This window comes from Dreissena polymorpha, chromosome 3 (assembly GCF_020536995.1).
Source record: "Dreissena polymorpha isolate Duluth1 chromosome 3, UMN_Dpol_1.0, whole genome shotgun sequence".
NCBI classification, from domain to species: Eukaryota; Metazoa; Mollusca; class Bivalvia; order Myida; family Dreissenidae; genus Dreissena; species Dreissena polymorpha.
Window position 1 is genome coordinate 135,452,829 of NC_068357.1, and position 24,099 is coordinate 135,476,927.

The 24,099-nt window shown below is 40.4% G+C and overlaps 1 protein-coding gene across 1 annotated transcript in view; it reads right to left on the bottom strand.

Moving 5' to 3' along the window:
• Positions 1 to 22: 22 nt before the first annotated feature.
• The window catches only part of LOC127871572 (gem-associated protein 5-like), a 202,335-nt gene continuing 178,258 nt past the window's right edge, over positions 23 to 24,099 (bottom strand). The window contains exons 25-27 of the mRNA XM_052414633.1: positions 11,309 to 11,471; positions 5,989 to 7,511; positions 23 to 4,931 (exon numbers count right to left, since the gene is read on the bottom strand). Of these exons, the coding sequence (XP_052270593.1) occupies positions 4,743 to 4,931; positions 5,989 to 7,511; positions 11,309 to 11,471 (1,875 nt within the window). The 3' untranslated portion in view covers positions 23 to 4,742. The remainder of the gene's footprint in view (positions 4,932 to 5,988; positions 7,512 to 11,308; positions 11,472 to 24,099) is intronic.

A 24,099-nucleotide genomic window follows, 5' to 3' on the forward strand; every position in this document is an offset into this window, starting at 1 on the left:
AAAGTAGACTAAACAAACTTGGTGTGTTTTTCAATGATTTTAATACAGGCAAATGCCACAACTGAACAGAAGAAAGAATGCATTACATGTACAATGAAAAGAAACTAACATATCAACATGGCATACGCAATTCAATTACCTCTGATAGTGTTCATGTTATCCATGTACAAATTTGCCAAATAACATGTATTTTAACACAGGGATGTAAAAGAAAATAAACAAAATAGACTAACTGATTCATAGTGATTAACACATTGTCTTTTTATTTGGTTAAAGTGATATTATGGGCATCTAACAGGTTATAGGTGTCCATCGCAACCGTTGTTTATTTTTGGTGTTTTCACTGCATTATAATGCACTTATATATATTTGTTAATGCAGCATCAACATACTAAAATGATATCCCGGAAAGAGAAAAATAACGCATTTGAATATCAACCGTACTTTCGTTTGACAACTGATCATGCATGTACGATGTGAACCTAAATTTAGTTTTAGTGCAGATTCGTTCATACGACACAATTTTGTTTTACTGATCATTTCGGCTTACAGGACTGGGTGGGTCACGTAAGATATTGAATATAAAATATATTTTTTATAAACAACTGGTAGCAAGATGAGTTGCAGATAATTGGTCAGTAACCACATTTTAACTTACTCTTTTGACCTGTAAATTCTTTTCAGCTCAATTCAACAGTGAAAAATGCCCATAATATCACTTGAACGAGTTGTAAAACATGACATAGTACAATAAAACCTGTTGTACTAAGGGTGTTATTTTATCCTTAAATTGAAGAAACTGATATTTGGATTTGCTTATAATTTTTCAAAATTTTCTCATTCAACAACTGAATAATACATCAACTGCTCTTCAAAACAACATAAGGAACATAATGAATTATGTTTTGCCAAATAACGCATTGTTTAGTGTCCATTGTAAGACATAAAATAAAATGGTCTGACTTCTACAAATGTATTCAATATTTCGTACATGTCATGTAATATATGATGTCCAATTAGTGGGTATATGATCTAATCTAACTTCTGAACTAACGGTTTTTAAAAAACAGCAGCCTTTACTTGTAATACATATCTTGTCAAAAAACAAAGCAGTTTGAATATTGACCATTAATAGCGAAAACTAAATCTCTAAATTATAATACTGTTTCAATTACTTGTAACAAGAAAGCGTTAAAATGATCTGTCAAACAAATAAACAAAAACAAATCATTGTGCAAAGGCTAGCAATTTTCCACCCCTTTTATATAGTCTTAACAAGAAACTTCAACAAAATTGTTCTTAACAAAGGAATAAAATTACAGAAGCAAGAGTGTCAAAGGCTCTCACCAGAGACTCCAACAAACAAAGCTGTTCTGAGCAGGTGGTGTTTACAAGGTTTCACAATAGACTTTAAATTTAATAATTTGACCTTGAGAGTCAAGGTCATTCAAAGGTCAAGATAAAATTCAACTTGCCAGGTACAGTACCCTCATGATAGCATGAAAGTATTTGAAGTTTAAAAGCAATAGCCTTGATACTTAAGAAGTAAAATGGATCTAAACACAAAATATATATTCAAAGTTACTAAGTCAAAAAAGGGCCATAATTCTGTAAAAATGACAACCAGAGTTATGCAACTTGTCCTTTACAGTCCCCTTATGATAGTTTGCGAGTGTACCAAGTATGAAAGCAATATCTATGATACTTTAGGGGTAAAGTTGACCAAAACACAAAACTTAACCAAATTTTCAAGTATAAAGGGCCCATAATTTCATCAAAATGCCAGTCAGAGTTACATAACTTTGCCTGCACAGTCCCCTTACAATATTTAGTAAGTGTTGCAAGTATGAAAGCAAATTTTCAATTTTCTAAGCATAAAAAGGGCACATATATAGTTCTGTCAAAATGCCAGTCAGAGTTACATAACTTTGCCGGCACAGTCCCCTTATGATAGTAAGTGTTGCAAGTATGAAAGCAATAGCTTTGATACTTGAGGAATAAAATGGACCTAAACACAAAACTTAACCAAAATTTTATTTTTTTTTTAGTATAAAAAGAGCACATAATTCTGTCAAAATGCAAGCCAGAGTTATCTAACTGCCTGCCCAGTCCCCTCATGATAGTAAGTAAGTGTACCAAGTTTGAATGCAATAGCATTGATACTTAATGATTAAAGTGGACCCAAACGCAAAACTTAACCGGACGCCGACACCGACGCCAAGGTGATGACAATAGCTTATTTAAAAAAAATTAAAAAAATAGATGAGCTAAAAACGCACTAAGTGACCCAGTGACCATGTTTTTGACCCAGCATGACCCATATTCAAACTTGCCCTAGACATTTTCAAGATACAACTTCTGACCAATTTTGGTGAAGATTGGATAAAAACTACTTGAATTAGAGAGCGGACAACATGGTGAGGTTTAAAACACACTAAGTGACCTTGTGACCTAGTTTTTGACCCGGCATGGCCCATGTTCGAACTTGACATACACATCATTTAGTTACAACTTCTGACCAAGTGTGGTGAAGATTGGATTTTAACTACTTGAAATAGAGAGCGAACACCATGCTCAATGTGTAAAACCTACTAGGTGACCCTGTGACCTAGTTTTTGATCTGGCATGGCCCATGTTCGAACTTGGCCTTCAGATCATCTAGATAAAACTTCTGACCAAGTTTGGTGAAGATCGGATGAAAACTACTTGAATAAGAGAGAGGACACCATGATGAATGTTAAAAAACACACTAAGTGACCCCCTGACCTAGGTTTTGACCCGGAAAGGCCCATGTTCGAACTTGGCCTTAAGATCATCTAGATACAACTTCTGACCAAGTTTGGTGATGATCGGATGAAAACTACTTGAATTAGAGAGCGGACAACATGCTGAATGTTTTAAACGCACTAAGTGACCCCGTGACCTAGTTTTTACCCGGCAAGGCCCATGTTTGAATTTGGCCTAGACATCATGTAGATACAACTTCTGACCAAGTTTGGTGATGATCGGATGAAAACTACTTGAATTATAGAGCGGACATTTTAATACGGACCCACAGACAGACCGACCGACAGACAAGTTCACTCCTATATTACCCCTAAACTTCGCTTGTGGGGGTATAATTAAGATATCATGAAAATGATTTTAAAGAAAGCGACAAATACAAAGTTTGACAAACACTGACGTTCATCATGGCATAGTGTAGATACAGCATACAGATTCAGTAACAATTGGTAATCAATAAATCACTTGCCAGCAAAATATGTATTTCATCTCTGTTTCAAACAAGGTGTTAATGATGAACATAATTATGTGTTTTGATTAAATATATTTATTTGAGCAAATAGACTGAACACAGGCATTCCTCATCTCATGAACACAAAGAATGAGCTGGGTTATAACTGGACCAATTGCATGAATACACACAGTTTACATTTCATCTTCAAAGGCTAATGTTAAGTGAAAGTGTTTACACACAATAAAATGCTGATGCTTTGCCCTTTGTTCCTATCAAATTTGATTTACAAATGGGACTTGATACCACTGCTGTTTTAAGTATTCAATACAAGAGTATGCTTAATAATGACCATAAGACAAAAATGTTAATGAGACAAAACACAACTAAAAAAGTGGACACAAACACAGCACATAGCCTATTTATGCTACAAATTGTAACCCTTATTCAACCATAATCTGAAAACTATATAACACACTACTCAACACGCAGCAGTTTCAACTCTTACTTCACATTGACAGTGGAAACAATTCCTGTCAACTAAAACAAAATATAACCTTCAAATCATGGAACAGCTTTGGAAGAGTGACCTTCACTTCAAAGTATTAACATTATTATTTCCTCTTGAAGGGATTTCCTTGATATTTGGTAAGGCATAGCATTCAATTTTGGGGAAAAAATTATCAACAAAACGAATAAAGTTAAGAATTTTCAAAAGTTAGCTTGAAATTTGTGCAATATATCATCAACAAAGAGTTCTTTTGTTCTTGCATTTAGATTTGGAGGAATGCGTTTTACCTGTATTGATGTAACTCTTGACAATTATCTAAATGTTTCAAAGTAAATATGATGTGCAAACCCAATAGGTTATTTCACTAGTGTTCTGTGTCATGAAATGTCAATATTAGAATGAAGCTTTGAAAGTATGTAAAAAACATAATTTGGTGCTAAAGCTTCAATACAAATTTAACCAAACAATGATCTTTCAAAGTCTTCTTCTTAAGTGTTTCATCTACAACTCTCCCAGAAGTCCATTAGTTATGATAATAGTTTAGCGATTTGCTTTGGATCTTACTTGGTGACACTATGGCTATGATTTCACTATCAAAAAGCAATGCATGTAGCTTATATTGAATTCATTTATTTATTATGATGGTTTATGCATTTGTAACACAGATATTGAAGTTTGGGCCAAAGAAAATATAAAACTTCCCTCAAACAGAATTACAGCAATCGTGTTCCAATTACAAATGAAGCAGTGTTCCTAAACAGAAAGTCACAACATTCAATGTCCCAGCTGAAGCAGTGTCCCTTAACAGAAAGTCACAACATTCAATGCTCCAAAATGAAGCAGTGTTCCTCAATAGAAAGCCACAGCCTTCAAAGTCCCAGCTGATTACTGTTCCTCAACAGCCTTCAGAGTTCTAACTGATGTAATGTTCTCCAGAGACAGTCAGAGCTCTCTTGTTTCAGCTACATCAATAATCAAACACAGAAAGTCACACCCCTAATGTTCAATCTGTGCCTGTAGCAGGTTCAGGAAGTTCTGCTTCTGCTGTGAAGTGCAGGCAAAGTTCAGTGCCCACATGATGACCTTCTGTGCCAGCTGCTGTCTCTCCACCGTGGAGATGTGGGAGGAGTGGCCCGCCACCTCCACCAGGGACCTCACGGACTCCAGCGGACTGGGGAACAGAGCCTGAAATCACAACAGATACATGTGGGATTTGTTTCACTTGGATTTTTCGCTGTTTTCAAAGGTATTTTAAAAATAAAACAGCTGTAAGTCATCAAACTCAAACTCAACACTTTCTGGCTTAGCTAGTTTACCAGTACTAAGTGCGCATACTTACTAGTACCACTTCTAAGTGCTGACAGTAAGTCCTACTATATCTCAGAGGAGAGGATTAAATCACTGATATGACTAATGCCCATACAGTTTATGCAGCCAGGCAGGTAATCAGACCTCCCATTCTATGCGCTTGTAGTCCACCACTCTACTACTGAACGTTCAAGACTCACCAAAACAGCTGAATGTAACAAAGTGCTTGCTCTCTTCAGGTTAAATAAAATTATAATTGTAGGTGTGTATGCTATCAAAGTGGAGCCATGTATGCTTGTTTCCCAGGTAAATATTAACAAATAATTTGTAAACTAAATCCTAGACCAGCTCTATACTCAGCACTGAATGTAACATGTCATCATGTCCTTTCTGTACCACACACACCCTTCCTGTGTACCACTCACACACCCTTCCTGTGTACCACTCACACACCCTGTGTATCACTCGCACACCCTACCTGTGTACCACACACACACTATACCTGTGTACCACTCACACACCCTACCTGTGTCCCACTCACACACCCTACCTGTGTACCACTCACACACCCTACCTGTGTACCACTCACACACCCTACCTGTGTACCACTCACACACCCTACCTGTGTACCATTCACACACCCTACCTGTGTCCCACTCACACACCCTACCTGTGTACCATTCACACACCCTACCTGTGTCCCTCTCACACATCCTACCTGTGTACCACTCACACATCCTACCTGTGTACCACTCACACACCCTACCTGTGGACCACTCACACACCCTACCTGTGTACCACTCACACACCCTACCTGTGTACCATTCACACACCCTACCTGTGTACCACTCACACACTATACCTGTGTACCACTCACACACCCTACCTGTGTACCACTCACACACCCTACCTGTGTACCATTCACACACCCTACCTGTGTACAGTCTGGAGCCCTCTTCAGCTCAGTCATAACGTACTCCTGCTCGTCCTTCAGTATTGCCATGGTTACATAGCGCTTGAAGTACTTCTGGTCCACCGGCATACCGTACCACTCGTCTGGAACATTGATGTACTTTGCTGGGTTCGTGATGTTTGTCACGTCTTTGAAGCCAGACTCGGGCCGAGCATAAAATTGAGGCTCGTCATCAAACAGAATTTTCCTGGATTTATGTAACACCTCACAGGATGAGCACACATCAAAGAAGCTGTACTTTATCTCAGTCTCAGTTTCCAACTCGCAGTCTTTTATAGGAACCTCCCCTACATGTGGCACGTGAATGTTCATCACATGGTCAAAATGATGACTCAGCACTTCATGGCAAACATGGCCGTCCATGTGAAGCTCATGATGATGCTGGTGATGATGGTCCTGAAAATGGTGCTCAGAAAAGTGAATTATCTCATCTCTCGAACTTCGACCTACCATCCCCACTCCTGAGGATGAGTAATCTCCCTTCTCTGTTGCTTTAGCTACAGCTCCCTCCCCTTGATTAGATGTCACATTTTCACTGGATATTGTTCCTCTCTTAAAACTGCTATCCCCTCCTTGAATGTTACTCCCAGTTTCACAACCCTTCACTTTAGTGTCCTCACTGGATCTAGTCCTAGGGTCTGGAATACTTTGTGTCCCTTCCTGGGGCTCACTGGCCCCTGTCTCGTTTTCTTGCACTTTGTTTAAGGGCTGGGAATTCTTAGATAACAGCAACTGTGATATGGCTTTATGAATGTAGCCAAGAGTTTCTGTAAGTGCAAATTTTTTGGCCTGAATGTCCCACAATAGTCCATGGGCCAGTCGAGTCAACAGCGTAATGTTTATGACATAGTGGTTAACATTTAATACTGGTATTGCCGGACGATGCAAGGAATGCTTTTGATTGGTTTTGCCTGATACTGGCAATAATGAGGATTCTGACTGGTTTGATTGTGGCTGTAGGGAGGGACCTGTCTCCAATGTGGCTACTCCTTCCACACAGTGACTGGCCGTTACATTCTCATTTATACCACTTTCCGAGTCCTGAACACTGTTTTTAGAGGCAGTTAAATTATAATCCTGAACAATTGTATCATTACCCACTGAACTGTCTTCAGAATCCACATCAGTGTGGTCTGTGTTTTTGTTCACTTCACCTGCCTCATTACCTTTATCACCATCACAAGACAAAGGATGACCACTCTCACTTGACTCTGTTTCCTTAGTTTCTCTAATAGTTTCCTCCCTTGAAAAACAGCTTTCCTTGAGGAAATTCAAAATAGCCACATAGTAGTAGGCCCGCAGATAGTCTAGCTCGCGACACCGCAGACTGCTGTTGTTGACAACCCCGTCATCCTTGTGCTCTGACAGGTAGCGCTTGATGGTGTGTACCTTGGAGGCTCCGTCCACGTGGGTGTGGGTATCCATGGAGATCATCACGCGCATTGCAGTCACTTCCTGCTGCAGCTTCAAGATGTACTTCGGTCCTAAAATAAGATAAATAATTATATAGTCTGCAACTTAGCCAACATTTGTTTGTAAATTTTGATAATCAAAAGGACATCAACAATTGGTTCACACTTCCACCAGCCCAAAGAATTATGCTGTTAAACAGTGACAATTGATAAATCAATGAAAATATGTTTTCTTTGTCAACAGAAAAGTCAGTACATTGCCTATCAGAATACATGACATGCAGTATTAATTCAACTTTTAATTCTTAATTGTAAAAACCAAACTCCATGTATACTTTAATACCATTTTATGAATGGAAGGTTAGAAAGTACATATGAGCTAGTCTATATGAATGTGCATAAACTATCCTCCCAGTTTAGCCTCTGCAGATAGCATAATACTGGTTTTTTGTGTAGAAGAGATTTCCTAAAAACAAAAAATTGTATTAAAGCAGGAAGTATTGTCCCAAACTGTTCAGACTGCACAGGTATATTTGTGATGATGCTTTTGGCATGTCCATTAAACCTGGTTTTCCCTGAGTACCTGGTTTTCCCTGAGTGTGTTTCACATCCAAAGGGTTAATACCATGTGGAAGTTTAGAGCATGTCATTCTAACATTATGGCCAGAGTTTTTCATATGTATATGTTCTATGTATACATATTTGTTTATGTTTCCCTGAAACTGCCAACTGTGAGTTGTTTCTGATTGAAGATGATGGACATGATGTAATGAGGTGTATAAAGCAAGTGAAAAATTGATCAGACACTTAGCAGAAACCATGCCTCCTTTAAGCTATTTTTTTAAATAGAGTTTGTGGTTGTATGGGATTATTAGGGAAAAAAAATGTTTTCAAACTACAAAAGGGGTATGCATGTTTTCAATACAGATAAGTTTATACACGTGTTTTGGAAAATGACACAATGACCACACAACATGGAAACATAAAATGTAAATAAGCATAGAACTTATTTATAATGGAGTTTGTGGAAACAAGGGCTGTTTGTAAAACATGCATGCCCCCCATATGGGCTGTCAGTTGTAGTGGCTGTTATTGTGTAAATAGGTTTATTGGCACTGTGACCTTGACCTTTGACCTAGTGACCTGAAAATCAATAGGGGTCATCTGCGAGTCATCATCAATTCACCTATGAAGTTTCATGATCCTAGGCGTAAGCTTTCTTGAGTTATCATCTGGAAACCATTTACTTTGTCAAGTCACCGTGACCTTTGACCTAGTAACCTGAAAGTCAATAGGGGTCATCTGCAAGTCATGATCAATGTACCTATGAAGTTTCATGATCCTAGGCGTAAGCGTTCTTGAGATATCATCCGAAAACCATTTTTTTATGTTGAGTCACTGTGACCTTGACCTTTGACCTATTGACCTAAAAAATCAATTGGGGTCATCTGCCAGTCATGATCAATGTACCTATGAAGTTTCATGATCCTAGGCATAAGTGTTCTTGAGTTATCATCCAGAAACCATTTTACTATCTTGGGTCAACATGACCTTGACCTTTGACCTAGTGACCTGAAAATTAATAGGGGTCATATGCGAGTTATGATCAATGTACCTATGAAGTTTCATGATCCTAGGCATAAGCGTTCTTGAGTTATCATCCTGAAACCATTTTACTATTTCTGGTCACCGTGACCATAACCTTTGACGTAGTGACCTGAAAATCAATAGGGGTCATCTGCTAGTCATGATCAATATACCTATGAAGCTTCATGATCCAAGGCATAAGCGTTCTTGAGTTATCATCCAGAAACCATTTTACTATTTCCAGTCACTGTGACCTTGACCTTTGACCTAGTGACCTCAAAATCAATAGGGGTCATCTGCGAGTCATGATCAATGTACCTATGAAGTTTCATGATCCTAACCTAAGCATTCTTGAGTTATCATCCGGAAACCATCTGGTGGACGGACATACGGACGGACCGACATGTGCAAAACAATATACCCCCTCTTCTTCAAAGGGGGGAATAATAATGTTATGGCATCGAAAACTATTATTTAACAAGAACACCGCATAGCTGGTATCAACACTTGGCTGTGGGTGCAGTTTTGCATAAATGAAAGCTTGTCAGACGTGACCTTGACCTTTGACCTGGTGACCCAACAAGAGCTGTCAGAGGACAGCGTGCTCGACTTTTCGAGTGCTTGACAGAATAACGTAAGCCATTATGGAGAGGGGGGGGGGGGGGGGGGGGGGGGGTACATGCATAATGTGGGTTTGTGATCAATTAATAGATGATCTTTCAAAAATAAGAAAAAAACATTTTTTATTTTTTTTAGGGGGGGGGGCCCTGGGAGATGGAGTGGGTGAAGTGCATTGTTGCAAGTGTTGTTTTGTCAAACTTTAACATAGATTTATCAATATTATGCATATTCTAAGTATAAAAGGGGCCATAATTCTGTCAAAATGCTTTATACCGTTGTCTGCTTTTGTTTATAGGTTGGGGTCATATGTTGGTAAACAAGTATGCAAAATATGAAAGCAATATGTCAAGGGACACAGGAAATATTTGGGGTAGTACGCAAACTTTAACATAGGTTTATCAATAATATGCATATTCTAAGTATAAAAGGGGCAATAATTCTGTCAAAATGCTTTATACAGTTGTCTGCTCTTGTTAATAGGTTGGGGTAATGATTGTTAACAAGTATGCAAAATATGAAAGCAATATGTCAAGGGACACAGGAAATATTTGGGGTAGTACGCAAACTTTAACATAGATTTATCAATAATATGCATATTCTAAGTATAAAAGGGGCCATAATTCTGTCAAAATCCTTGATACAGTTGTCTGCTCTTGTTTATAGGTTGGGGTCATGATGTAAACAAGTTTGCAAAATATGAAAGCAATATGTCAAGGAACATTGAAAATATTCAGGGTAGTACACAAACTTTAACATTTGCTGCATATTCTAAGTGGAAAAGGGGCCATACATATGGAAAAATGCTTGATAGAGTTGTCTGCTCTTGTTTATAGGTTGGGGTCATGTTGGTAAACAAGTATGCAATATATGAAAGCAATATGTCAAGGGACAATGATAATTATTGGGGTAGTACGAAAACTTTAACATTTGAACGCTAACGCTAACAGAAAAACATCGACGCTGGGGTGAGTAGGATAGCTCCACTATATATATTACATATATAATAGTCGAGCTAAAAATGGGTGTGGCGTGTAAAACTCATCAAGGTGCATCTACATATGAAGTTTCAAAGTTGTATGTGGAAGCATTTTGATTTTAGAGCCTACATTAAGGTTTAAGCACGACGTGGACGGCAGCTGGCTATGACAATACCTCAGGTTTTCTCCAAAAACAGCCGAGCTAAAAATGGTAACAAAATGAGTCAAGTGGCGATAATAAAAATGGGTGGCAAAAAAACCATTTTACCCAGCGAGAGCCGTGAAAGCAGATAGTGTCGTCCTTGATTAGCCTGTGCAGACTGCACAAGCTTATCTGGGGTGACATGTACAGCAGAAGTATCTAACCCAGTTAACTCTTTCAGTACTGGAACCGAATTTTGAAGGCCTTTGCAAACAGTTTGGATCCAGATGAGACGCCACAGAACGTGGCGTCTCATCTGGATCCAAACTGTTTGCTATTCTGATAGTATTCTTTGAAAAAAAATGAAGAAAATGCTGATTTTATAAATTCAGCAGACGACATTTTAGCAGACGACAAATTTCCCAGCATGCAAAGGGTTAATCCAGAGGGAGGCTCATGTACATGAAAGGTCTGTCAAACCTTTGCGAACGACTACAAGGACTGCACATAAAATCAGGTCATAAAGTCAACCGCTGGCATACCTTGAGGCAGGAACAGTCTGAGGAGTCCCTGTACCAGGTGAAGGTGTCCTGCCTCGTGTAGACTGCCCACCGCCTGCAGCAGGTGGGACATGGCAGTGGGCGTCTCTGACATCATCAGGGACAGCATGCAGAGGGTCAGGTCTGTACACACCTGGATCAGCAGCTGGGGAGAGGGGATGGATATGAGAACTCAATGAGGATACACTGACTTGGCACATGAATGATTTCACTCAAAATTGTGCAACTATTACAAAACACTGTCTAGATTATGTTGTTTATTTACTGCGCTCTGGTGACTATTGATATACACCAAATTTCAGTGATTGTATGAAATAAAATGTGTACTTTCTAGAATGACAAGATGACCCAACAGTTCAGGTGGTTTACCAGTACTTATTGGCCTAAAATGGACTGTTATATTCAGAATGCATATAAGGAGCCATTTACATTTAAATAAAATACCTCCATTAAAACTCAACTTTTATATTAATTTTAGCAAGTGACCTTGATCCAGAATTTCTCAAATACAATTTCAAGCAATGTTTTCACACCAGCTTGCCATATCAGAATCAAATTTTGAAATAACTTCCCTTACAGATTTTTTGTCAGTATTGTTTCTCCTTTAGATTTTAGAGAAAGTGTTAAGTGTGGGGATGGTGGTTTTCAAATTATGTAACAAATCTGACAAGCAAATTCGTTGAATTGATATCCCCCGCCTATATACTACTGGACACAAAAGTGTTATATTTGACACTAAAAAAGCATTTTTTTAAGATACAAAGGGCCATAGCTCTGTTATTATCAGATGGTGTACAATGCCATTTGGTGTGCATCATCCTATTATCAATATATATACTCATACCAAGTTTCAATGAAATCCGCAAAAGCACTTCCAAGATATGGCTCCGGACACAAAAGTGATGGACAGACGGACGGACAGCCGGACAACGCCAAAACAATACCCCTTTGCCACTGGTGGGGGATATATACTCGTACCAAGTTTCAATGAAATCTGCCGAAGCACTTCCAAGATATGGCTCCGGACACAAAAGTGACTATAGTAAAAAGCATTTTTTCAAGATACAAAGGGCCATAACTCTGTTTTTAACAGATGGTATACAATGCCATTTGGCTTGCATCATTTTCATATGCATATATATATACTCATACCAAGTTTCAATGAAATCCGCCAACGCACTTCTAAGATATGGCTCCGGACACAAAAGTGACTATAGAAAAAAGCATTTTTTCAAGATACAAAAGGCCATAACTCTGTTTTTAACAGATGGTGTACAATGCCATTTGGCGTGCATCATCCTCTTATGCATATATATACTCATACGAAGTTTCAATGAAATCCGCCAAAGCACTTCCAAGATATGGCTCCAGACACAAAAGTGCCTATAGTAAAAAGCATTTTTTCAAGATACAAAGGGCCATAACTCTGTTTTTAACAGATGGTGTACAATGCCATTTGGCGTGCATCATCCTCTTATGCATATATATACTCATACAAAGTTTCAATAAAATCAGCCAAAGCACTTCCAAGATATGGCTCCGGACACAAAAGTGCCGGACGGACGGACAGCCGGACAACGCCAAAACAATATCCCTCCACCTCTGGCGGGGGATAATAAGCTTAACTTGTATTGAAAGTTGATAAGGAAAAAAACAATAATATAACAATGCTTTTGATTAAAGTAATAAAGAGGTTGGCTTTTTGTAATTGATAGCTTCACAACTACAAAATAATCTCAACCTGAATTGTCATTAATAAATATGATAAAGATCAATAAAAGCTGCAGTGAAATAAACGTTATTTTGGTTGAATCTGCACAGTGTTCAATGTTAAAGCATGAAGAGAACATGTTACATTATTTCATTTAATTTTCATCTACTCCTTTTAAATAAATTTGAATAATGGAATAAATGTGTGAACACTACTACTTTATTCACAACATAAACCACTATTTGTAACGCACTGCCGTCTTAATTTCAAGATGATTTAATTGTAAAAAATTGCCCGAGGTGTTTAAATGATGAAAATTAATAGCCCCATCGGCTAAAAAGACACAAAATTTAGTTTGTGCACACTGACTGACTACATATTGCGCTGCTAAATTTATTTAAATTGTTTAATCATAAATTGTTTTGTGGTTTTATGTACATTATAATTTTTTGTACACACCAATAACAAAAAAAACAAAGATATAATCAATATCAAACAACGATAAAATCAATATAAAACAACAATAAAATCAATATCAAACAATGATAAAATCAATATCAAACAATGATACAACAATATCAAACAATGATACAATCAATATCAACAGTAATACAATCAATATCTAATAATGATACAACAATAATGTACAATCATAATAATATATTAAATGCTGGTTTAAAACAAGTCAAACAAGATGTGTTTGTGAAACACAATGTCCCCCTATATGATGTTTGACCTTGTAGGAAGACCTTGACATTGTGAAGGATGACCTTGACCTTTCACCACTCAAAATGTGCAGCTCCATGAGATACACATGCATGCCAAATATCAAGTTGCTATCTTCAATATTGCAAAAGTATTCATAAAATAAGCGATTTGGGCCACATATATTTGATCTCTGACCTTGAAGGATGACCTTGATCTTGACCTTTCACCACTCAAAATGTGCAGCTCCATGACATGCACATGCATGCCAAATATCAAGTTGCTATCTTCAATATTGCAAAAGTATTTATAAAATAAGCGATTGGGGCCACATTTATTTGACCTCTGACCTTGAAGGATGACCTTGACCTTTCACAACTCAAAATGTGCAGCTCCTTGAGATACACATGCATGCCAAATATCAAGTTGCTATCATCAATATTGCAAAAGTATTCATAAAATGAGCGATTTTAGCCACATATATTTGACCTCTGACCTTAAAGGATGACCTTGACCTTGACCTTTCACCACTCAAAATGTGCAGCTTCATGAGATACACATGCATGCCAAATATGAAGTTGCTATCTTCAATATAGCAAAAGTTATTGCAAAATGTTAAAGTTGGCGCAAACAGACAGACCAACAGACCAACAGACAGACCAACAGACCAACAGACAGGGCAAAAACAATATGTCCCCCACTACTATAGTTGGGGACATAAAAAATATATTGAAATTTTAAATTATTTTATTACAAGAGATGTGTTTGTTAGAAACACAATGCCCCCTAATGCACCGCTTTTTTTACCTTTGACCTTGAAGGATGACCTTGACCTTACACCACTCAAAATGTGCAGCTCTATTAGATACACATGCATGCCAAATATCAAGTTGCTATGTTCAATATTTCAAAAGTTATTGCAAAACTTTACTATATTCAAGTTTTAAATTTTCGACCTTTGACCATGAAGGATGACCTTGACCTTTCACCACTCAAAATTTGCAGCTCCACTAGATACACGTGCATGCCAAATATCAAGTTGCTATATTCAATATTTCAAAAGTTATTGCTAAACTTTATTTACTATATTAAAGTGAAGGATGACCTTGACCTTGACCTTGCACCACTCTAAATGTGCAGCTCCATGAGATACACATGCATGCCAAATATCAAGTTGCTATGTTCAATATTTCAAAAGTTATTGCAAAACTTTACTATATTAAATTTTTAAATTTTTGACCTTTGACCTTGAAGGATGACCTTGACCTTTCACCACTTAAAATGTGAAGCTCCATGAGATACACATACATGCCAAATATATTAAGTTCCTATGTTCAATATTTTAAAAGTTATTGCAAAACTTTACTATATTAGATTTATAAATTTATGACCTTTGACCTTGAAGGATGACCTTGACCTTTCACCGCTAAAAATGTGCAGCTCTATGAGATACACATGCATGCCAAATATCAAGTTGCTATGTTCAATATTTCAAAAGTTATTGCAAAACTTTACAATATTAAATTTTTAAATTTTTGACCTTTGACCTTGAAGGATGACCTTGATCTTTCACCACTCAAAATGTGCAGCTCCATGAGATTAAGGATGTCACGTTTACAGATTTTTCTAAACGTTTAAACGAAATGAAATAAACGAAACGTTACCGTTTAAACGGTATCCCTATGTCCGTTTAATAAGCATCAGTACCATCGCATTTCCAAACCGAAAATAGTATTTTATTTCCGGAAGTAATATTCAGTGCATATCCCATTCGCACAATGACTTCATATTAAAACCAAAAAATATTATAAAACAGAGCATCCGAATCACCACATGTGTATTCATCATTCTATAAAAACAATTTAAAGAACGTCAAAAATAATGTAAAATCAATGAAAAATACTGTTTCCGAAAACGACACTCCGAAACAAATGCACGTATTTTGCATATGAAATACAATGCGTATATCGTTTGACCGCAGAAAATGAAAAACCAGTTAACTAGCAAAAACGTAATAAATATCTAATTTGGTTAAAATATTGCTTTTCAACATGCTACCACAGTGTTTGACTTGGTTAATCAATCTCTTAAAATATTTCAAGATGGCGGCATATGCACTGTTTCATTGCCAAGTTGTAAGATTTTCGGAAAGTAACGAAGATTTTGGGTAAGTTTCTGTTCATGTCTGTGCCATCCGCTAACCAATAAGAAATAAATTATTGACGAATTCGGTAGCCCGGATTTACCGCAAGTACCCGGTTTCGCAGTTTGTCATCGATATACTTCGTACGGCTAGTCGGCTACGTTATTTGCACCCCAATATTTATTATATTAATATTGACTGTCGTTTAAACGTTTACTGTTTTGGAAAACGTTTTTTCCGCAAAACACGAAACGCGACCATTTAAACGTGACACCCTTACATGAGATACACATGCATGCCAAATATCAAGTTGCTATGTTCAATATTTCAAAAGTTATTGCAAAACTTCACTATATTCAAGTTTTAAATTTTTTACCTTTGACCTTGAATGATGACCCTGACCTTTCACCACTCAAAATGTGAAGCTCCATGAGATACACATGCATGCCGAATATCAAGTTGCTATGTTTAATATTTCAAAAGTTATTGCAAAACTTTACTGTATGGTTAAAGTTTTGGGACAAAATGACAGACAGACAGGTCAAAAACAATATACCCACGATCTATCGATCCGGGGGCATAAAAAACCTAGATTATCCAAAAAGCTATGAACAAGAGGCCCATCAGGGCCTGAATCGCTCTTCTGCTATAAACACTGTGCAAGAATAAGATGGAAACTGTGTACTTAATCGCACAAGCAAGGAGAATTTTCTCAAATTCAAGGGGAGATTATTTTGTACTTATTTCTCAGATACTGCTCATATTCAATAGGTTTCAAGTCCTCATTGATATAAAGATACTGTGCAAATTTGGAAATAATTGGATGAAAACTGTGGAATTGTGTTAACAAGCAGGATTTCAAAATTTTCTCATATTCAAGGGGAAAGTCATTCTGGACTTATTGCTTCGATATTGCTCTTTTTAAACAAGGGCTGTTTGTAAAACATGCATGCCCCCCATATGGGCTCTCAGTTGTAGTGGCAGCCATTGTAGTGAATACGATTTTGTCACTGTGACCTTGACCTTTGACCTAGTGACCTGAAAATCAATTGGGGTCATCTGCTAGTCATGATGTATGTACCTATGAAGTTTCATGATCCTAGGCCTAACAATTCTTGATTTATCATCAGGAAACCATTTTACTGTTTCGAGTCACTGTGACTTTGACCTTTGACCTAGTGATCTGAAAATGAATAGGGGTCATCTGCGAGTCATGATCAATGTACCTATGAAGTTTTATGATCCTAGGCGTAAGCATTCTTGAAGTTATCATCCGGAAACTTTTTTACTGTTTCTTGTCACTGTGACATTGATCTTTGACCTAGTGACCTGAAAATCAATAGGGGTACATCTGCCAGTCATTATCAATGTACCTATGAAGTTTCATGATCCCTAGGCGTAAGCATTCTTGAGTTATCATCCTGAAAACATTTTACTGTTTCGAGTCGTGACCTTGACCTTTGACCTAGTGACCCGAAAATTAACAAGGGCTGTTTGTAAAACATGCATGCACCCCATATGGGCTGTCCGTTGTAGTGGCAGCCATTGTGTGAATACGATTTTTGTCACTCTGAACTTGACCTTTGACCTAGTGACCTGAAAATCAATAGGGGTCATCTGCGGGTCACGATCAATGCACCTATGAAGTGTCATGATCCTAGGCAAAAGCGTTCTTGAGTTATCATCCGAAAATCATTTTACTATTTCAGGTCACCGTGACCTTGACCTTTGACCTTGTGACCTCAAAATCAATAGAGGGTCATCTGCAAGTCATGATCAATCTACCTATGAAGTTTCATGATCCTAGGCGTATGTGTTCTTGAGTTATCATCCGAAAACCATTTTACTATTTCAGTCACCTTGACCTTTGACCTAGTGACCTCAAAATCAATAGGGGTCATCTGTGAGTCATGATCAATGTACCTATGAAATTTCATGATCCTAGGCCCAAGCGTTCTTGAGTTATCGTCTGACAACCACCTGGTGGACAGGACCGACAGACCGACATGAGCAAAGCAATATACCCCCTCTTCTTCGAAGGGGGGCATAATAAGGATAATCTGCCAGTCATGATCAATGTTCCTATGAAGTTTCATGATCCCAGGCGTAAGCATTCTTGAGATATCATCCTGAAACAAATTTTTCTAGTAAAATTCATTTTAATTAGTAATTACTTACCTGATATCATATGCTATTTACTCCGATAGGATCGTAATTTATCCGGAATTTTTCGCCCGAGGAATCCCACACTTTTTGAGAAACCCATCAGGTAGGTCAGAGCGGTCATATTAGTGCCAGGTAGCCGCATAACCAAAACGGGACAATACCCATAATCCACTCTTATTCCAATAAAAAATATGAAATATTAGACGAAGAGCGGGGTTGGAGGTGGGACTTACCGATATCAGGTAAGTAATTACTAATTTAAACTGAATTTTACTAGAAAAATTTGTTTTAATAGCTTAATTACGTTACCTGATATCATATGCTGAATTTGCAGCTGAGGCGGGAAGGTTCACGAAAATCTCCCCATCACAGCGGAACCCATATATCGGGTTCTCAGCTAATCTTCGTTATTACGGTATTAACTTAATTCACGGATAAGCGTATTATACCTATGCCGTAGAAGATACTACCGTTTGTGCAACCACAAGGGGGCCCAACAAATACAAGTTGTCCTGTTGGCACTCCAGAGAACGAAGATAAAAAGATGAAAAAGTAGTCTGATTCCTCCAGAAAGCAGCTTGAAGCACGCCAGAGAGTGGGGTATGATTAATATATGCCCACGAAGCCGACATTGCTCGTAATTCATGCGGTCTAATCTTAAAAAGGGATGAATCCCTTGAAGAAAGAGAAGAGTAAGCCCTTTTTATAGTCGAGGCTACCCAACGGGAAATAGAAGCCGCAGACACATCGCCCCCCCCTTTTAAGGGAATGAAGAGTCTCTTGCGAGAACCTCGAATAGACTTAACTCTACTAAGATAGAACTTCAAAGACCTGACAGGGCAGAGGAGTCTATCTTCATCTTCATTACCACAAGTTCTAGAAAGACTTGGGACCTTGAAGGGTTTAGAAGCCATTGAGGGGAGTTGATTTTTTGCAAGGAATCCTGGCTGACACAACAAGGTGACAGAGCCATCGGAGGAATCAAAACGAAGATGGCTTTCTACGATAGAAAGAGCATGAATTTCACTTCTACGTTTGGATGAAGCCATGGTAAGAAGGAAAACGGTCTTCCAAGTTAGGAACTGTAAAGAAGCCTGATTAAGGGGTTCATAGGGAGCTTTAATAAGAGATCCAAGAACACAAGCCAAATCCCATTTGGGGGTAAGAGAACGAGACACAGGACGTTTAAGTTCCATGGCTCGGATCAGTTCCGAAATGGCTGGGTCAGCACAGACTTGTGATGACTTACGAAAAGCCAAGGTATGCAAAAGCACAGATCTGTATCCTTTGATGGAGCTAAGAGAAAGTTTCTTATCATCAAAGAGATAGATTAGAAAATCCGCTATGCGTCTAGCAGAGGGATTGAGGGCATCAATTTTCCCTCGAACACACCAATTAGAGAAGAGTTTCCAGCGAGCATCATAGACTGCTCTGGTGGACTTTCTCCTTGCAGAGGCAACGAGCGTTGAAGCCCTGACAGAAAAGCGTTTCTTCTGCAGAGATTGCCTGATAACGGCCAGACGTGTAAGTGAAACATGTCTGGATCCATGTGAAGTCTGCCTCTCTGAATAGGAGATCTGACCTGTGCGGGAGTTCCCTGGGAAATTCGCACAGGAGACCGAGAAGGTCGTTGAACCAGGATCTCCTGGGCCACCAAGGGGCTATCAGGAGGATCCGGCAAGAGCTCATCCTGATTTTCCCTAAGATTTGGGGAATTAGAATGGGTGGGGGATAAGCGTAAGCGTCCAGTTGATCCCAATCGAACGAAAGCGCGTCTACCGCCCACGCTGCTGGTTCGTACACTGGACTCACATACAGAGGAAATCTGTGGTTGTCTCTGGTCGCAAACAGGTCGACCAGTGGATAACCGAATGTGAGGAATATCTGATTGGCCACTTCCTGATGAAGTGTCCACTCCGATGGAAGTAACTGGTGTTTGCGAGACAAACCGTCCGCCAGGGCGTTGAGACGACCTGGTATGTGTTTGGACAAGAGAGAGACGTTTAGGCTCTTGCAAAGAACAAGTAATTTCATTGTTTCCAGATACAGGGAGTGAGAGTGTGTCCCGCCCTGTTTCTGGATGTAAGCAACGACTGATGTGTTGTCTGTCGATACCATCACACAGGAGTCCCGAAGATGTGATTGGAATTGAGAAACAGCTAGAAAGACTGCTCGCATTTCGAGATTGTTTATGTGCAGGAGAGACTCCTGAGGAGACCACAATCCTGATAATGTCAGGCTGCGGGGTTCCAGGTGAGCGCCCTAACCTTCCATGCTCGCATCCGTTATGAGATGTAAAGACGGTTGTGGGGGAAGAAGCGGTACTCCTGCCAACAGGGTCTCCTCGTCTAGCCACCATAGAAGGTGGGGGACTTAGGACGGAAGGATGGGAATCTGTGTTAGCAGATTGTCTGGAGACCATTTCCATCGAGCTGAGAGATAGTGCTGAAGAGGATGTAGGAAGAGACGTCCCAACTGCACGAAGTCTGCTACAGAGCTCAGGATACCATTGAGTGAGAGGAAATCTTGAGCTGTGATATGAGATTGGGACAGCACCCATCTGACCTTCAAAAGGAGGTCTCATATACGTTGCGGTGAGACCCTGACCCGATTGATGTGGGTCAGAAAATTCATTCCCACGAATATGAAATCCTGAGAGGGAATGAGGTCTGACTTGGCTACATTGAGAAGGAGTCCTAAAGAGAGGAGCTCCTTCCAAGAGAACTCTAGGTGTAGCAGAAGCAGTTGACGATCGAGCTGGTGTAAGAGCCAATCGTCGAAATACTGAAGCAGTTGAACCCCGTGTAATCGGAGGTGTGCGCTCACTGCGGCCATGAGTTTGGTGAAAACTCGTGGAGCCGTGGCCAATCCAAAGGGCATCGCCCGAAACTGGTAGACCTGGCCTCGAAAGGAGAAGCGCAGGTACTTCCGGTAGTTGGGATGGATAGGAACATGGAAGTATGCATCTTCCAGGTCCAAGGAAACCCCCCATTGCATGGGTTTGATGGAGCGCCGAATGAAGGCAGGAGTCTCCATCTTGAAAGTAGGTTTGACTAGAAACGTGTTGAACACTTTTAAGTCTAAGACTGGTCTCCAGGAGCCACTTTTCTTTTGAACAAGGAAAAGGCGACTGTAAAATCCCGGAGAACAATGGTCGTGAACCCTTTCTACCGCCTGTTTTTCCAGGAGTCCGAGAATGGAGTCTGGAAGTTGTGGATGCGGAGATACCAGATCTATTGGGACGCGAGAGAGTGGGGGCCTTTTCTCGAATTGAAAAGTGAGGCCTTGTGTGACAAGAGATTGAACCCACGCGTCCAAAGTTATTTGGAGCCATCGATTTGCGAAGTGCATAAGTCTGGCCCCGACTGGTACCTCTGGCATCAGAGGTTGTGGCGGTAGAAAGGGGTATGACCTAGGGCTGACCTTTAGGAGGTCCACCCTTGCCGGAAGAAGGATTAAATGACTTCTTGTCCGCATTGGGTTTGCCCTTACTCCAATTTTGTTTTACAGAAGGCTTCCGATAGGAAGTTGTTCTGTTCTGAAAAGGAGGCTGACGTGGAGCAGACGGACGCTTAGTAGGGAAACTGTCCCTTTTAGCGTTCTTGGCCGGTGGGGCTCCTGGGGGCTTAGAAGCAGGGCGCTTAAAAACCACAGGGCGCTGGCCAGAGTTGCTCCTAGCTAAGGAGGCATGTATCTGATCTTCACGATCAGTAGTAAGTGCCGACTGTATCCTCCCTCCGAAAAGAGACTCTGCTGTTAGTGGAGTAGTTCGAAGGGAGTTTACGCCTGTTTCCAAAAGGAAATTATTGGGCAAGGAAGAGAGGATGAGGTCTCTCCGAAGCCTTAACATCTCAGACATAGAAGACGCAGCATTGTGAGATAAACACTGTGTAGTACGTGAAAGATGTATCAACAAGGCCCGGAGCTCCTCTGGGATTGAATCAGAGAGCTCCAAAACCAAGTCTAAGGCTGTGGCTGCCATGAGATCTAGCTGGTTAGCCAGACCTATGGAACGGCGTTCTCTCAGCTCCCAATTTTCCAACAGGGAAAGAGGGACTGATGTATGGGTAGATGATGAAGGCATTGTAAGTGACAGCTTACTAATGTCAGCATCAGGAACCGGAAGTTTGGAAAGGTCCAAACCGGTAGCAGGGTCGGGTACCGGGGCCTTATAACTTTTCCCGCCGTCCATCTGTTTAGGCTCCGTCAGCTCCTTAGGGGCTTTCCATGGAGATGGCGAAGGCTTATTGGCTGGAAAACAGCCATTGTGGAAGAGCCAATAGGAAGGCGTAGATCCACTCGGGAAGTAGCCTTACTTATCCTGCCGGGCTCTCGTCTGCGTGCTACCTGTTCTGTAACGGTAACTGCAGATCCTGTGAGAGACAAGGAAGGGCGGGGGCAGAAGTCCTCATCTAAGGTATTGAACATAAGTTCGTATACCTGATTGATGGAGGCCAAATAATAAAGTTCGGCCTCATTAGACTCTGAACCCACCTCAATCGAACCATCTGCGGGAGCATTGGATTGATTGAAACCGGTGGATATTGGAGAAGGAATAATAGATTCATTCGCTTCTGTCATGAGAGAATCGTTTTCCAGCACCATCAAAGATATAGCTGGTGAGTTAGGTCTCTCAGAGATCAAGTCAGCAGACTCACTTTGAATACTAGAGGTCGCTTGTAAAGGATCAGTCGAAAAAGGGAAAAAGATTCCCGGCGACTGTTGGATCCACAAAGTATTGGGATTTGATGGTGTAGCGGCAGCCCGGGGTATACTTCTATGCAATGTGGAAGAGACCCGTGGGGCTGAAAACGCAGCCCAAGTGGTTAGATTAACCCCTGTACCTTGAGCCTGGTATGTATGCAAACTATTGTTTGAATACAAATTATGCTCAGTGGTTGTAGGAACGGCTGAAGTGTGTGTTGAGGCCAAAATAGAGGCCGACACACGTGGAAGGGTGTCAATAGATTCCTCAGAGAAGGATCGACTAGGAGACCTAGGAGTCCGAGAGCGCCTAATAGAGGAAGGTCTATGTCCCTTATCCCTGCGACGCCGAGACACTGTTCGGCGGCGCTGGGAATGATGTTTCCTGAGCGAACGTCTCCCCGAGCGCTCGCGTGATCGCTCTTTACGCGGCATTCTACGCCGAGAAACACTCGGTGAGCGTGAACGACGTCCCCTCCGGTAATGATGAGGGCTATTTGAAGTAGACGATGAGTCATACGACGACGAGCCTGAGGTGGAGGAGTAGTCGGAAACATCAGACACTACACGTTTACGTCTGTGACTCACAGTAGAAACGCGGCTGCGTCTACCTTTGTGGAGTACTGACAAGGTAGTGTCAACATCTACGGTGACCGGAACGGTCTGTGGCACAGACCGAAACCCGGTGACCGGATCGGTCATTACATGACCGGTGACCGGACCGGTCAATGACCGGTTGACCGGTGACCGGAAGGGTCACAGCATAACCGGTGACCGGACCGGTCAATGACCGGTTGACCGGTGACCAGACCGGTCATAGCATGACCGGTGACCAGACTGGTCAGTGACCGGTGACCGGTCATAGCATGACCGGTGACCGGACCGGTCAATGTTGACCGGTGACCGGTGAAGTCTCCGGACCAGTCAACTGGTCATTCCCGATGAAAATTTTGTCCGGTGTCGTCACAGGGTAGGGACCGATGCCTGGCAGCTACTGGTGGCATATGGTCAAGATCGTGTGGTGAAAAGTCCCGACACACGGAACTTTTCCTACGTTGATCTGATGCCGAGTCATTCAACTGGTCATTCCCGATGAACGGACCGGGCAAATTTTGTCCGGTTTCGTCACGGGGTAGGGACCGATGCCTGATAGCTACTGGTGTAGTATGGTCAAGATCGTGTGGTGAAAAGTCCCGACACACGGAACTTTCCCTACTTTGATCTGAACTATTCTTGTTGCTTCCACGACTCTTGAAGGGTCGACGCTTAATGGCCCAGGTATCTGCAGACCAATGCTCACAGGAAGGGCAGCAGTTATCCTGGGTACATCCTGCACACGACAGG